Source organism: Bufo gargarizans, chromosome 8 (genome assembly GCF_014858855.1).
Source record: "Bufo gargarizans isolate SCDJY-AF-19 chromosome 8, ASM1485885v1, whole genome shotgun sequence".
Classification (NCBI taxonomy): Eukaryota; Metazoa; Chordata; class Amphibia; order Anura; family Bufonidae; genus Bufo; species Bufo gargarizans.
The window spans coordinates 201135496-201153189 of NC_058087.1; the positions used below are offsets into that span (position 1 = coordinate 201135496).

Below are 17694 nucleotides of genomic sequence, written 5' to 3' on the forward strand. Positions count from 1 at the left end.
CAGAATCAAATAGCCGGCACCCGACCTCTGACAGGGAGCTGCGATCCGCTGAAGTTAACCCCTCAGGTACCGCACCTGAAGGGTTAACTGCCGCTGATCGCAGCTCCCTGTCAGAGGTCGGGTGCCGGCTATTTGATTCCGGCCCCCGCCTCCTGTATTTGTATTAACAGGTCAGTTATCTTCATTGGTGTCGCAGTGGCCACAGCCCCCCCCCCCCTCTCTCTTCTCATTGGCAGCGGCAGCAGCACGTGGGGGAAGGAGAGACTCCTGCACTGCGCTGCTGAGAAGAACATCAGCGTCGGGGCAGAGAACTATCATCTCGGCGGGTCTAGTCGCAAATGGCGACAAGACTAAAAAGTCTTGTCGCCATTTGTAAATTCTAAGTCGCATTGGCGACCATTTTGGTTGCCATCTGGAGCCCTGTTGTACCTCATTTCTTTACATGGTGTAGATACAGACAGTACTGCCTCCAGTCTGTATGATGTAGGTACAGACAGTACTGCCTCCAGTCTGTATGATGTAGGTACAGACAGTACTGCCTCCAGTCTGTATGATGTAGGTACAGACAGTACTGCCTCCCTTTACCTGTACGTACAGACAGTACTGCCTCCAGTCTGTATGATGTAGGTACAGACGGTACTGCCTCCAGTCTGTATGATGTAGGTACAGACGGTACTGCCTCCAGTCTGTATGATGTAGGTACAGACGGTACTGCCTCCAGTCTGTATGATGTAGGTACAGACGGTACTGCCTCCAGTCTGTATGATGTAGGTACAGACGGTACTGCCTCCAGTCTGTATGATGTAGGTACAGACGGTACTGCCTCCAGTCTGTATGATGTAGGTACAGACGGTACTGCCTCCCTTTACCTGTTACTTACAGGACCAGTACATGCCTCCAGTCTTGTATGATGTTACAGGTACAGACCAAAAAGTTGGACGCAACCTCTTATTTCAAAGAGTTTTCTTTATTTTCATGGACTATGACAATTGTAGATTCACAACTGAAGGCATCAAAACTATGAATTATCACATGTGGAATTATATACATAAACAAGTGTGAAACAACTGAAAATATGTCACATTCTAGGTTCTTCACAGTAACCGCCTTTTGCTTTGATTACTGCTTTGCACACTCTTGGCATTCTCTTGATGAGCTTCCAGAGGTAGTCACCTGAAATGGTCTTCCAACAGTCTTGAAGGAGTTCCCAGAGATGCTTAGCACTTGTTGGCCCTTTTGCCTTCACTCTGCGGTCCAGCTCACCCCAAACCATCTTGATTGGGTTCAGGTCCGGTGACTGTGGAGGCCAGGTCATCTGGCGCAGCACCCCATCACTCTCCTTCATGGTCAAATAGCCCTTATTTTCAAAGTTTTCCCAATTTTTCGGCTGACTGACCTTCATTTCTTAAAGTAATGATGGCCACTCGTTTTCTTTCCTTAGCTGCTTTTTTCTTGCCATAATACAAATTCTAACAGTCTATTCAGTAGGACTATCAGCTGTGTATCCACCTGACTGCTCCACAACGCAACTGATGGTCCCAACCCCATTTATAAGGCAAGAAATCCCACTTATTACACCTGACAGGGCACACCTGTGAAGTGAAGACCATTTCAGGTGACTACCTCTGGAAGCTCAGCAAGAGAATGCCAAGAGTGTGCAAAGCAGTAATCAAAGCAAAAGGTGGCTACTGTGAAGAACCTAGAATATGACATATTTTCAGTTGTTTCACACTTTTTTGTTATGTATATAATTCCACATGTGATAATTCATAGTTTTGATGCCTTCAGTGTGAATCTACACTTGTCATAGTCATGAAAATAAAGAAAACTCTTGGAATGAGAAGGTGTGTCCAAACTTTTGGTCTGTACAGTAGGTACAGACGGTACTGCCTCCAGTCTGTATGATGTAGGTACAGACTGTATGTACTGCTTCCTTGTAAACTATGCAATTAGGCCTCATGCACACAAGCTTATTTTTTCTCTGTAACAGATCCGCATTTTAGGCCCCGGCTGATGGTACATTACCCCTTATACCGGGGTCTAGACCTGCTCCAGATCTATCACAGGGGCCCCGGCTGATGATACATTACCCCCTTATACCGGGGTCTAGACCTGCTCCAGATCTCACAGGGCCCCGGCTGATGATACATTACCCCTTATACCGGGGTCTAGACCTGCTCCAGATCTATCACAGGGGCCCCGGCTGATGATACATTACCCCTTATACCGGGTCTAGCCTGCACCAGATCTATCACAGGGGCCCCGGCTGATGATACATTACCCCTTATACCGGGGTCTAGACCTGCACCAGATCTATCACAGGGGCCCCGGCTGATGATACATTACCCCTTATACCGGGGTCTAGTCCTGCACCAGATCTATCACAGGGGCCCGGCTGATGATACATTACCCCTTATACCGGGGTCTAGTCCTGCACCAGATCTATCACAGGGGCCCGGCTGATGATACATTACCCCTTATACCGGGGTCTAGTCCTGCACCAGATCTATCACAGGGGCCCGGCTGATGATACATTACCTCCTTATACCGGGGTCTAGTCCTGCACCAGATCTATCACAGGGGCCCCGCGGATGATGATACATTACCCCCTTATACCGGGGTCTAGTCCTGCACCAATCTATCACAGGGGCCCGGCTGATGATACATTACCCCCTTATACCGGGGTCTAGTCCTGCACCAGATCTATCACAGGGGCCCCGGCTGATGATACATTACCCCCTTATACCGGGGTCTAGACCTGCTCCAGATCTATTACAGGGGCCCCGGCTGATGATACATTACCCCCTTATACCGGGGTCTAGTCCTGCACCAGATCTATCACAGGGGCCCCGGCTGATGATACATTACCCCCTTATACCGGGGTCTAGACCTGCTCCAGATCTATCACAGGGGCCCCGGCTGATGATACATTACCCCCTTATACCGGGGTCTAGACCTGCACCAGATCTATCACAGGGGCCCCAGGTGATGATACATTACCCCCTTATACCGGGGTCTAGTCCTGCACCAGATCTATCACAGGGGCCCGGCTGATGATACATTACCTCCTTATACTGGGGTCTAGACCTGCACCAGATCTATCACAGGGGCCCCGGCTGATGATACATTGCCTCCTTATACCGGGGTCTATTCCTGCACCAGATGTATCACAGGGGCCCCGGCTGATGATACATTACCCCCTTATACCAGGGTCTAGTCCTGCACCAGATCTATCACAGGGGCCCCGGCTGATGATACATTACCCCCTTATACCAGGGTCTAGTCCTGCACCAGATCTATCACAGGGGCCCCGGCTGATGATACATTACCCCCTTATACCAGGGTCTAGTCCTGCTCCAGATCTATCACAGGGGCCCCGGCTGATGATACATTACCTCCTTATACCGGGGTCTAGTCCTGCACCAGATCTATCACAGGGGCCCCAGGTGATGATACATTACCTCCTTATACCAGGGTCTAGACCTGCACCAGATCTATCACAGGGGCCCCAGCTGATGCTACATTACCCCCTTATACCGGGGTCTAGACCTGCACCAGATCTATCACAGGGGCCCCGGCTGATGATACATTACCTCCTTATACCGGGGTCTAGTCCTGCACCAGATCTATCACAGGGGCCCCGGCTGATGATACATTACCTCCTTATACCAGGGTCTAGACCTGCACCAGATCCATCACAGGAGCCCCGGCTGATGATACATTACCTCCTTATACCGGGGTCTAGACCTGCACCAGATCTATCACAGGGGCCCCGGCTGATGATACATTACCTCCTTATACCAGGGTCTAGACCTGCACCAGATCCATCACAGGAGCCCCGGCTGATGATACATTACCCCCTTATACCGGGGTCTAGACCTGCACCAGATCTATCACAGGGGCCCCGGCTGATGATACATTACCTCCTTATACCGGGGTCTAGTCCTGCACCAGATCCATCACAGGGGCCCCGGCTGATGATACATTAGGGACCCCTATGCTCCCTGCACAACTTGTCTAGACTGTCGCGGTATATGCGGTAAGCCCGTTCCATTTCTTACTGTATTATATGATGTTTGGACATAATAAAACCTTTTCACACAGTCATTAATAGTTAGGTTTTATCTCCTTATCTGTGACTTTACATTGGGTTCTGGTTCCCGCGTTTCATTACATGAACCACTATTCACCTTGGTGGTCACATTCCACGCGTCCACTGTACGGCCAGACAAGAACGCCCGTCCTCAGCTTGGCGTCTCGTGTGTGAACAGTTAGTAATAAATGCCACAGGACATGAGATGGAGCTTCTCTGTAGGTTACTTCTGGGCTTCTTACATGGACCTCAGCAATGAACACACTGCACTGTGGTAAAACACATGTATTCTGGGTACTCGTCATACAAGCTTCACCTTATTTTGGAGGTAAAATATACCAAAAAATAAATAGTGCTGTCACCTTAAAATCCCGTAATACAGCAACAGCTGCACATCTTTAAGACAAGACCCACCAAGATGGCTCCAGCAATCACGAGATATGAAGGCAAGGTGCTGACCACTGCCTGGCAGAGGTGCTTCATATCTCCATCCCATGGGGCTTTATGATAGGCTGGGACAGAAGACTTCTCTATAGCAGCAAAGAAGATTCCAGAGAGGGGAGCGTAGTGTGTAGTGCAGAGGCTGGAGCACTGACTAATGACCGGAGCAGGACAATACATCATGAGATATGGACATAGACCTCACACTGACCAATGACCGAAGCAGGACAATACATCATGAGATATGGACATAGACCTCACACTGACCAATGACCCGAGCAGGCCGATACATCATGAGATATGGACCTCACACTGACCAATGACCGAAGCAGGCGAATACATCATGAGACGTGGACATGGACCTCACACTGACCAATGACCGAAGCAGGCGAATACATCATGAGACGTGGACATGGACCTCACACTGACCAATGACCGAAGCAGGCGAATACATCATGAGATATGGACATAGACCTCACACTGACCAATGACCCGAGCAGGCCGATACATCATGAGACATGGACCTCACACTGACCAATGACCGAAGCAGGCGAATACATCATGAGATGTGGACATGGACCTCACACTGACCAATGACCGGAGCAGGACAATACATCATGAGATATAAACATGGACCTCACACTGACCAATGAGAACATGGTGCTACCTGATGACCTGGGAATGAAGCATGGCTCTCAGACCAGTCATTGGCCGGTATGTGATGTATCGAGAAGACGCAGAACCAGTCTATGAGACATCATCCTGATAAGTGGATGTTGTCACTGTCACCCCCTTTTGCAAGCTGTGCTCCACCCCCTGCACTATGACCCCTGCAGCGCACTGAGGTCCTGGAGGTCACTGCTGATGAATATGCAGGTAACATGCAATAACCGGAGTCTGCCGTGTGCCCATCCCCCATATACACCCAGCTTTATGTATAGCGCTCGGCCGGTGTCCTTGCTGCAGAGTAACAGAATATTGCACAATTATCAGCATCCAGAGCTTCCAGTTCTTCCAGACGTGATGGAAAGTGATACCGAGCCTCAGTCCGGGCCCCGCACCCAGCTGTACATATAGAATACACTACTGGCGCCAGGGCGTGTGTCATGTGACATTAACCTCCAGCACATGGTCGTCCATACTGGGAATAACCAGGATCTGCCGCCCTGCGCTGCTGTTGCTGACTTGTCCGGCGTGGAATGGCTGCAGACGCGGCATTGGAAGTCCTTTCTGCTCTGCTGTGCCACTCAGGGGCCCCGGAGACAGTGAGGTGCTCTGAGATCGCCCCACTAGGGACCTCACCACGGATCCTCCACAGACACAGAGTCATTCTCAATCCAGCTGTCTGCAGAGACAGAAAACCAAAGCATACATCAGAGGCGGAGAAGCGGTGGAGGGAGCGCGGGGATTGGCGCAGAGAATGGACTCACCGGCATCCACCTGCTGAGTGTGCGAGTGGTGGGGCAGGTAGCGGAACAGCTGCACATCCGGGTAGGGTAGATATCCAGCAAACAGAGGCATCACCTCCATCCGAACAGTATGGCACGCCCCGTGTTTAACGGGCATCAGGACCACGCCCGAGCTCCTGCCGCACACTGCCCAGTTACTTCCACCATCAACCACTAGAAAACAGAGTGCACCATCAACTCAATCCTGTCACTGAGGGACCTCAGAGGACCCCACACAACATGGATAACCTAGGACTACTTGTTCTCACTGCCAAGACCTCAGACGAGCCCCCACCCCATTATTAACATTAAGCTGGCCACAACCGCTGTTGGCAGCACATTTGGCTGACAGCTCCTCCCCGACCTCCCTGCACGGAGACTGAGGCTGCTTTGCTAGAGGTATAAATGGCTGTCAGAGCGCTCTGTCCTCTCGAGACCGTCTCAGACATTTAATCTCTCTTGAGAACAGAGGATCGGGCATGCTGAAATCGAACAAGAGTCAAACTTTCTCAATCCATCCCTCGCCCCCTGACATCTGTTGTTAGAGTCATGACAAGCCCCCCCCCCCCCTCCTCCACACACACCCTGCCAGGACCTTACCTCCCCCCTCCTCCACACACACACATCCTGCCAGGACCTTACCCTCCCCCCCTCCTACACACACACACACACACACACACACCACACACACACACACCCTGCCAGGACCTTACCTCTCCCCCTCCTCCTCCACACACACACACCCTGCCAGGACCTTACCTCCCTCCTCCTCCACACACACACCCTGCCAGGACCTTACCTTACCACACACACCTTGCCAGGACCTTAGCTCCCCCCCCCCCCTCCTCCACACACACCCTGCCAGGACCTTACCTCCCCCCTCCTCCACACACACACACCCTGCCAGGACCTTACCTCCCTACCCTCATCCTCTCCACACACACACACACACACACCACACTGCCAGGACCTTACCTCCCCCCTCATCCTACACACACAAACACACCCTGCCAGGACCTTACCTCCCTACCCTCATCCTCCACACCCACCCACCCACACAGACAGACACACTGCCAGGACCTTACCTCCCCCCCTCCTCCTACACACACACACACACAAACACACCCTGCCAGGACCTTGCCTCCACACACACTGCCAGGACCTTACCACCCCCTCCTCCTACACACTCTCTCTCCCCCCCCCCTCCACCCACACACACACACTGCCAGGACCTTACCTCCCCCCCTCCTCCTCCTCCTCCACACACACACACACACACACACACACACACACACACACACACACACACACACACACACACTGCCAGGACCTTACCTCCCCCCTCCTCCTACACACACACACTACCAGAACTTTACCTCTTCCCCCTCCACACGTGCACACAGACACCCCCCCAGGACCTTACCACCACCTCCTCCTCTCCCCCCCACATCACACCCACCCTGCCAGGACCTTACCTCCCCCTCCTCCACACACACCTTGCCAGGACCTTACCTTACCTCCTCCACACGCGCACACACACCGTGCCAGGACCTTACCTCCCCCCCCCTCCTCCTCCACACACCCTGCCAGGACCTTACCTCCCCCCCTCCTCCTCCACACACACCCTGCCAGGACCTTACCTCCCCCCCCCTCCTCCTCCACACACACCCTGCCAGGACCTTACCTCCCCCCCCCCTCCTTCACACACACCCTGCCAGGACCTTACCTCCCCCCCCCTCCTCCACACACACACCCTGCCAGGACCTTACCTCCCCCCCCCTCCTCCACACCACACACCCTGCCAGGACCTTACCTCCCCCCCCCCCCTCCACCACACACACCCTGCCAGGACCTTACCCCCCCTCCTCCTACACCTACACACCTACACACACAGCCAGGACTTTACCTCCCCCCTCCACACACACGCGCGCGCACACACACACACACCCTGCCAGGACCTTGCCTCCCCCACACACCCACACACAGACACACACCCCAGGAACTTACCCCCCCCCCTCCTCCTCCACACACACACACACACACACACACACACACACACACCCATCAGGACCTTACCTCCCCCCCCTCCTCCACACACACCCTGCCAGGACCTTACCTCCTCCCCCCCCCGCCTCCCACACACACCCTGCCAGGACCTTGCCTCCCCCTCCCCCTCTAACACACACACACACACACACCCTGCCATACATACATACATATATACACACTGCCAGGACCTTCACCCCCCCCCCCCCCCCCCCTTTCACCCACAATGCCAGGATCTTCACCCATCTCCACACAATATGCCAGGACCTTCACACACCCTGCCAGGACCTTAACATCCCTCCTCCATACACCCTGCCAGGACCTTAACCCCCCTCCTTCACATACCCAGCCAGGACCTTACTTCCCCCTCCTTCTCCACACACACCCACCCTGCCAGGACCTTACCTACTCCTCCTCCCCCCCTCCTCCACACACACCCTGCCAGGACCTTAACACACCCCCCCCCCCCCCCCCCCGCTCCTCCGCACACACACTGCCAGGACCTAACCTCCCCCTCATCCTCCACACACACCCTGCCATGACCTTACCTTACCCCCTCCTCCACACACACCCTGCCAGGACCTTACACCCCCCCTACGCCACAAACACACACCCTGCCAGGACCTTAACCCTCCCTCCTCCCACACACACACACAGCCAGGACCTTACCTCCCCCCTCCGCCACACACACACACACACCCAGCCAGGACCTTACCTCCCCCCTCCGCCACACACACACACCCTGCCAGGACCTTACCTCCCCCCTCCGCCACACACACACCCTGCCAGGACCTTACCTCCCCCCTCCACCACACACACACACACACACACACACACACACACACCCTGCCAGGACCTTACCTCCCCCCTTCCTACACACACACACACCCTGCCATACAAACATATATACATACACACACACACACACACACACACACTGCCAGGACCTTCCCCCCCCCCCCCCCCCCCCCCCCCCTTCACCCACAATGCCAGGATCTTCACCCATCTCCACACAATATGCCAGGACCTTAACATCCCTCCTCCATACACCCTGCCAGGACCTTAACCCCCCTCCTTCACATACCCAGCCAGGACCTTACTTCCCCCTCCTTCTCCACACACACCCACCCTGCCAGGACCTTACCTACTCCTCCTCCCCCCCTCCTCCACACACACCCTGCCAGGACCTTAACACACCCCCCCCCCCCCCCCGCTCCTCCGCACACACACTGCCAGGACCTAACCTCCCCCTCATCCTCCACACACACCCTGCCATGACCTTACCTTACCCCCTCCTCCACACACACCCTGCCAGGACCTTACACCCCCCCTACGCCACAAACACACACCCTGCCAGGACCTTAACCCTCCCTCCTCCCACACACACACACACACAGCCAGGACCTTACCTCCCCCCTCCGCCACACACACACACACCCAGCCAGGACCTTACCTCCCCCCTCCGCCACACACACACCCTGCCAGGACCTTACCTCCCCCCTCCGCCACACACACACCCTGCCAGGACCTTACCTCCCCCCTCCACCACACACACACACACACACACACACACACACACACACACACACCCTGCCAGGACCTTACCTCCCCCCTTCCTACACACACACACACCCTGCCATACAAACATATATACATACACACACACACACACACACTGCCAGGACCTCCCCCCCCCCCCTTCACCCACAATGCCAGGATCTTCACCCATCTCCACACAATATGCCAGGACCTTAACATCCCTCCTCCATACACCCTGCCAGGACCTTAACCCCCCTCCTTCACATACCCAGCCAAGACCTTAAACCACCCCCCCTCCACACAATGCCAAGACCTCAGGTAACCCAAGCTCAGAAGACCATGCTTCAATGCTGAGACTTTACATACTTTCACCCGAAATATCCCCTTACCCTGGTAGAAGAGCTGAGTACTGGTGTACCCCTCACAGTCGGTCAGCGTCTCCTCCTTGTCTTGCTCCATGGGGTCACACAGTCGGGTGATGCAGACTTCCAATGAACAGAGGGACCCCATCTTACAGAATTCTGACTCTGCTGGGGGTGAGATTTCAGCACGTACAGTGTATAGGGTCTGTAGAGGGAGAATACAGCGTGTTACACCCAAGGACTGAAGAGCCCGATGCACACATGAGCTGCGGATATCCAACACAAAAAACATACCCAACTGGTCCCTGCCCAGCATGGCTACACCCAGGAAGACCAGTCTACCAGACCAGGAGGTACAGGTGACTAGCTGCACCGGAGGAGACACCTTTGTTTATAATGTCCCCTAATGACAAAGGTGACAAGGACCACTGGGAGCCATTAGTGCCCAGTGTTGTCCATCCTTCCCCTTGGCAGACCGGTCACTGCTCCTGCAGTCCGTCACCCTGTCCTTCAGTGGTCATGTGTCTCTGGGAAAAAATTATCAGCAGAATCTCATGCTGCATGTCCAGTGATGGTTACTCACATAAAAGTGCTCCAAGTGGAAGAAGTAGGTGAACGGCTGGAGATGGGCACAGGACTCCGGAAGAGGCGACGGGAAGAAGCTGACCGAGAAGCTACAGGGGAGCGATGATGGCAGACCCTGGCGCCATGTCACCTCCCACACATAGAAGAGGTACTGCTGACTCTGGAGGACCTGCGGGAGACATGACAGACACATCAGGCGAGAGGGGGCGCCGCAGAGAAGACACATCAGGCGAGAGGGGGCGCCGCAGAGAAGACACATCAGGCGAGAGGGGGCGCCGCAGAGAAGACACATCAGGCGAGAGGGGGCGCCGCAGAGAAGACACATCAGGCGAGAGGGGGCGCCGCAGAGAAGACACATCAGGCGAGAGGGGGCGCCGCAGAGAAGACACATCAGGCGAGAGGGGGCGCCGCAGAGAAGACACATCAGGCGAGAGGGGGCGCCGCAGAGAAGACACATCAGGCGAGAGGGGGCGCCGCAGAGAAGACACATCAGGCGAGAGGGGGCGCCGCAGAGAAGACACATCAGGCGAGAGGGGGCGCCGCAGAGAAGACACATCAGGCGAGAGGGGGCGCCGCAGAGAAGACACATCAGGCGAGAGGGGGCGCCACAGAGAAGACACATCAGGCGAGAGGGGGCGCCAGAGAAAAAAGAACACACAGAGTGTGTGAAAGACTTCAAAAGAGAGAGGAGAAAGACAGTAAGAAAGAACAGAGATGACAGTGAGCGCCCACTGCTGGTTGCACATGGTGATTCAGCCTACAAGTGAACGTTCTAATCCATTTCTCTCAAGCAGTCCTATAGAGTTGAATAGAGCGCAGTTCACATGCTCGATCGCTGCTGGGGGGGGGGGCGGGGGACACCAGCAGTAAATTAAAGGGGCTGTGCCATAAACTACTCACTTTAAAGTGTATTTTCACCGATCGCTCCCATTCCTACTTGGATATTATTTTTTCTTCAAATTTACCTCCTTTGCAGTTTTCTCTTGTCCCTACTTCCTGGTTTGTCATGTGACTGCAGTCACACCTCCACATGTATTCCCCGCGCGACTGAATTTATAACAGATTCAACGAACGCCCGGCATTTATCAGAGCAAAATCCACCCTCATGTCTGTCCGGCTGCTGTCACTTCCTGGGCATCAGTTCTGCACATCCGGCTTCCTCCTCCCTCTAAATAACGGCTCTCAGACGGACAGCGAATGTGCAGAGCCGACCATCCGAATCTGTTTTTATTTTTCTGTCCTTCCGACTGATCATAGGAACAGAAATATAACTGATGTGAGCATGTGCGTCCTGTATTACAAGGCCGTATTACTGCTAGCATGTGCGTCCTGTATTACAAGGCCGTATTACTGCGAGCATGTGCATCCTGTATTACAAGGCCGTATTACTGCGAGCATGTGCGTCCTATATTACAAGGCCGTATTACTGCGAGCATGTGCGTCCTGTATTACAAGGCCGTATTACTGCGAGCATGTGCGTCCTGTATTACAAGGCCGTATTACTGCGAGCATGTGCGTCCTGTATTACAAGGCCGTATTACTGCGAGCATGTGCGTCCTATATTACAAGGCCGTATAACTGCGAGCATGTGCGTCCTGTATTACAAGGCCGTATTACTGTGAGCATGTGCGTCCTGTATTACAAGGCCGTATTACTGCGAGCATGTGCGTCCTGTATTACAAGGCCGTATTACTGCGAGCATGTGCGTCCTGTATTACAAGGCCGTATTACTGCTAGCATGTGCGTCCTGTATTACAAGGCCGTATTACTGCTAGCATGTGCGTCCTGTATTACAAGGCCGTATTACTGCTAGCATGTGCGTCCTGTATTACAAGGCCGTATTACTGTGAGCATGTGCGTCCTGTATTACAAGGCCGTATTACTGCGAGCATGTGCGTCCTGTATTACAAGGCCGTATTACTGCGAGCATGTGCGTCCTGTATTACAAGGCTGTATTACTGTGAGCATGTGCGTCCTGTATTACAAGGCTGTATTACTGTGAGCATGTGCGTCCTGTATTACAAGGCCGTATTACTGTGAGCATGTGCGTCCTGTATTACAAGGCTGTATTACTGCGAGCATGTGCGTCCTGTATTACAAGGCCGTATTACTGTGAGCATGTGCGTCCTGTATTACAAGGCTGTATTACTGTGAGCATGTGCGTCCTGTATTACAAGGCCGTATTACTGCGAGCATGTGCGTCCTGTATTACAAGGCCGTATTACTGCGAGCATGTGCGTCCTGTATTACAAGGCCGTATTACTGCGAGCATGTGCGTCCTGTATTACAAGGCCGTATTACTGTGAGCATGTGCGTCCTGTATTACAAGGCCGTATTACTGTGAGCGTGTGTGTCCTGTATTACAAGGCCGTATTACTGCGAGCATGTGCGTCCTGTATTACAAGGCCGTATTACTGTGAGCATGTGCGTCCTGTATTACAAGGCCGTATTACTGCGAGCATGTGTGTCCTGTATTACAAGGCCGTATTACTGCGAGCATGTGCGTCCTGTATTACAAGGCCGTATTACTGCGAGCATGTGCGTCCTGTATTACAAGGCCGTATTACTGTGAGCATGTGTGTCCTGTATTACAAGGCCGTATTACTGCGAGCATGTGCGTCCTGTATTACAAGGCCGTATTACTGTGAGCATGTGTGTCCTGTATTACAAGGCCGTATTACTGCGAGCATGTGCGTCCTGTATTACAAGGCCGTATTACTGCGAGCATGTGCGTCCTGTATTACAAGGCCGTATTACTGCGAGCATGTGCGTCCTGTATTACAAGGCCGTGTTACTGTGAGCGTGTGTGTCCTGTATAACAAGGCCGTATTACTGTGAGCATGTGCGTCCACTGCAGGACGTAACTAACAGCGTCTGAAATAGAGACTGCTTTGCCTTGAGCAATGGCGGCCGGTAAGTGTAGAACGAGGCTGTTCTGATCAGCGCTGCTATCTGGGGAACGTGACAGGACGACGATATCTGTTGGCGGGATACCTTTATATAACTGGCACAACCCCTTTCACTGCACTACAAGAAGAGAACAAAGGTCCTGCCCGACTACAGCCTAGTCACTGACTCGCACCCCCTCCCCAGTCCAGCGCTGCGGGCAGTGAATGGAGCAATGCCCTTTGGGGGATACCTGGCTCTCCGCTGTGTGCAGGGGATGGAACTGCAGCTCTTGGGTGGAGCTGATGCAGCCGCCCGACAACTGGAAATGAAAGTCGCAGGTGTTTTCCACACAGACCTGGATGTACTTTCTGGAGAGGAGAAAGAAAACGGAGCATAAGACACAATGAGGGGCCGCCCGATGCATCCACACGGCTACACGCAGAGCGCCATCACCTGGTGCCCGAGGACAGCAGCGTGTGCTGAGCCTTCAGAGGAAGGTGGAACGACAGACTGATGATGGTGGAGTAGATGGACCACGGGCAGTCGACTGACACCTGAGGAAGAAGAGGAGTGTCAGCTATGGCTTGTACACAGCACACCTTAAGGGGGCGTCACTCATGCACTGACCCACACAACAATACCCTCTGCTACAGCATGCCGCGCAGCCCCCGCCCCCGGAGAAGAGGCCGCGCGCAGACCCCCGCCCCCGGAGAAGACGCTACGCACCCGCTGCTCCAGAATGCCACTACTGGCAGCGTTGTGAGAATCCTTCCCTCTACGCGGGATCTCCCCATTCATCAAGCGCCCGCCCTCGGGAAGCAGACAGACCACATCCAGCTGAAAGTCCACGACGTGATATGGAGGCGCCATGGGGAGGGAGATGCTGGTCACTTTGTCAGAGCGCTGAATACTGAGAGCGCTGACCGCCACTTCACCTGTAACGAGAGACAACAGCTGCCTGGAAGAGTTATCAGAAGGGGGTGGGGAGGATCTGGGGACATGGGTCACATCAGCTTCTGCAGAGGATGAGAGTACTCACCATGGCTTCTCTGCAGAGGATGGGAGTACTCACCATGGCTGCTCTGGTAGATGGAGACAGTGGGCTCTGCCCCCGGAATAATAGACATTGTGTCGGCGTTGCTCAGCTGCAGGGTGTCTCCGGGCTTCATGCAGTAATGTCCAGTTGTAACCGTAAACTTTAGCTTTTGTGGGACTCCGGCCAGAAGGGAATCTGTGTGGAGAGAGGAGATGGTCAGTGTGCTACTCCCCGCCCAGCGGCCCGTCACTGCACCCCCATCGGACTCACCACTCAGCGGCTCCACCTTCAGCTGAGGCTCCTGGGAGTACACATCATACTGCACAATGGGGTACACGTGGGGAAGCAGCAGCTGAACCCCGCCAAACGATGCCGCAAGCTGCCGCAGGGTGTAGGTGCCTGGTTCCTGAGCCTAAAAACACCATCATCATCAGTGGGAGGGAAAGAAAATAGGGCATCGCCACCAGCTGAGGGAAGGAAAGGAGGGCTTACAGGGCATCACTGCCAGCAGAGGGAAGGAAAGGGGGCATACAGGGCATCACCGCTAGCTGAGGGAAGGAAAAGAAGGGCATCACCGCCAGCAGAGGGAAGGAAAAGAAGGGCATCACCGCCAGCAGAGGGAAAGAAAAGAGGGCGTAAAAGGGCATCACCGCCAGCAGAGGGAAGGAAAAGGGGGCATACAGGGCATCACTGCCAGCAGAGGGAAGGAAAAGAGGGCGTACAGGGCATCACCGCTAGCTGAGGGAAGGAAAAGAGGGCGTACAGGGCATCACTGCCAGCAGAGGGGAGGAAAAGAGGGCGTACAGGGCATCACCGCCAGCTGAGGGAAGGAAAGGGGGCATACAGGGCATCACCGCTAGCTGAGGGAAGGAAAAGAAGGCGTACAGGGCATCACCGCCAGCAGAGGGGAGGAAAAGAGGGCGTACAGGGCATCACCGCCAGCTGAGGGAAGGAAAGGGGGCATACAGGGCATCACCGCTAGCTGAGGGAAGGAAAAGAAGGCGTACAGGGCATCACCGCCAGCAGAGGGAAGGAAAAGAGGGCGTACAGGGCATCACCGCTAGCTGAGGGAAGGAAAGGGGGCGTACAGGGCATCACCGCTAGCTGAGGGAAGGAAAAGAAGGGCATACAGGGCATCACCGCCAGCAGAGGGAAGGAAAAGAGGGCGTACAGGGCATCACCGCTAGCTGAGGGAAGGAAAGGGGGCGTACAGGGCATCACCGCTAGCTGAGGGAAGGAAAAGAAGGCGTACAGGGCATCACCGCCAGCAGAGGGAAGGAAAAGAGGGCGTACAGGGCATCACCGCTAGCTGAGGGAAGGAAAGGGGGCGTACAGGGCATCACCGCTAGCTGAGGGAAGGAAAAGAAGGGCATACAGGGCATCACCGCCAGCAGAGGGAAGGAAAAGAGGGCGTACAGGGCATCACCGCTAGCTGAGGGAAGGAAAGGGGGCGTACAGGGCATCACCGCCAGCAGAAGGAAGGAAAAGGGGGCGTACAGGGCATCACCGCTAGCTGAGGGAAGGAAAGGGGGCGTACAAGGCATCACCGCTATCAAAGGGGAGGAAAAGGGGCCGTACAGGGCATCACCGCTATCAAAGAGGAGGAAAAGGGGGCGTACAGGGCATCACCGCTAGCAGAAGGAAGGAAAAGGGGGCATACAGGGCATCACCGCTAGCTGAGGGAAGGAAAGGGGGTGTACAGGGCATCATTGCCAGCAGAAGGAAGGAAAGAGGGCGTACAGGGCATCACCGCCAGCAGAAGGAAGGAAAAGGGGGCGTACAGGGCATCACCGCTAGCAGAAGGAAGGAAAAGGGGGCGTACAGGGCATCACCGCTAGCTGAGGGAAGGAAAGGGGGCGTACAGGGCATCATTGCCAGAGTAGGGGGAGGAATACCAGGGCACACCACACGTACTGGGGTCTGTAAGTGGATGCTTGGTACCTGGGTGTGGAAGGTCACTCGGTTAAGTCCCGGCTCCAGGACGACGTTGTGGCAGCGCAGGCTGTGGGTGCCATGGTCCAGGCTGAGGCCGGAGTGTCTGTCCTGGGCTGAGGAGGCGCTGGTGTCCTGCGGCCGCAGTAACATGTGCACATTCCTGCAGATGACACCTGTGCTGACCAGCCCGCCCTCCGAAGGACTCTTCTCATGCATCTCTGACAGCTCCAGGACGGGCGGAGGTACTCTAACTCCCAGCGGAGTATCCGGCAGAAAGTGCATGGTGCCCCCTGCTGGCTTGTGCCGGGTCAACCACTCTGCGGTTTTGCGGTAGCTGTTCTTGTCCAAACTATAGTGGAAATATCCTGAGAGATGCTCCAGGTGGAAAGGCTCCGGCATCAGGCTGAGGAGCGTCAGCTCAATGGACAAGGACCCCCCAACATGAACAACCGCATTGGGGGGATCGAAGTGGAGAGAGGTCAGCTGAGTGAACGAGCTAAGCGGGAGGCTGATTGGTTACCTGAGGAGAGCGACGGAGAGGATAAAGTAAAGCCTGTTACCCTGCCCTCACCCCACCATGGTACCTACCCTCACCCCACCCACCATGTGACCCCTCCATCACCATGGTACCTACCCTCAGCCCACCCACCATGTGAACCCTCCATCACCATGGTACCTACCCTCAGCCCACCCACCATGTGACCCTCCCCAATACAATGTTACCTTGCCATTACCCCAGCTACCATGTGACCATCATCATGTTACCTACCCTGGGGCTTCCCCTCATCATCATGTGACCCTCCACTGTCGCCATGTTACCCACCCTGTGGTTCCCTTGCTCATTATGGGATCCTCCCCCCATCACCTACATTACCTACTCTAGGGCTTTCCCTTGTCATCGTGTGACCCTCCATGACCATGTTACCTACTCTAGGGCTTCCCCTGGTCATCGTGTGACCCTCCATGACCATGTTACCTACTCTAGGGCTTTCCCTGGTCATCGTGTAGTCTCCCCATCCCGCTGGCTAGCTCACACTGCTGCCCCTGCATGGGCCGAACCTGCAGTACCTGTGTCCTGTGCTGAGAGTCGGAGGATCTCATGACCGTATCGGATACGCTCGTCTTGGGGTACGTTGCCGTCAGTGGCCAGAAGACTGCATGTTTTCAGGTATCTGCTGGACAGTCAAGGAGAAGCCGAGGAGAGGGTGCAGGCGTTACTCCGCACAGCTATGTCCCCTGTATCCCACAAGACTAGGGGTTAACAAGTCATAGGGGCAGCTGAAGGTGAACTACCGGGGGAGCAGAGGGTTACCAACAGAA

General features: G+C 54.7%; 1 protein-coding gene across 1 annotated transcript in view; it reads right to left on the bottom strand.

Moving 5' to 3' along the window:
* Positions 1-4363: 4363 nt before the first annotated feature.
* The window catches only part of LOC122944772 (trafficking protein particle complex subunit 10-like), a 34703-nt gene continuing 21372 nt past the window's right edge, over positions 4364-17694 (bottom strand). Inside the window, 12 exon segments of the mRNA XM_044303383.1 lie at positions 4364-5838; positions 5841-5879; positions 5965-6156; positions 9957-10134; positions 10513-10683; positions 13654-13771; positions 13857-13957; positions 14130-14338; positions 14476-14634; positions 14710-14851; positions 16381-16894; positions 17409-17546. Of these exon segments, the coding sequence (XP_044159318.1) occupies positions 5639-5838; positions 5841-5879; positions 5965-6156; positions 9957-10134; positions 10513-10683; positions 13654-13771; positions 13857-13957; positions 14130-14338; positions 14476-14634; positions 14710-14851; positions 16381-16894; positions 17409-17546 (2161 nt within the window). The 3' untranslated portion in view covers positions 4364-5638.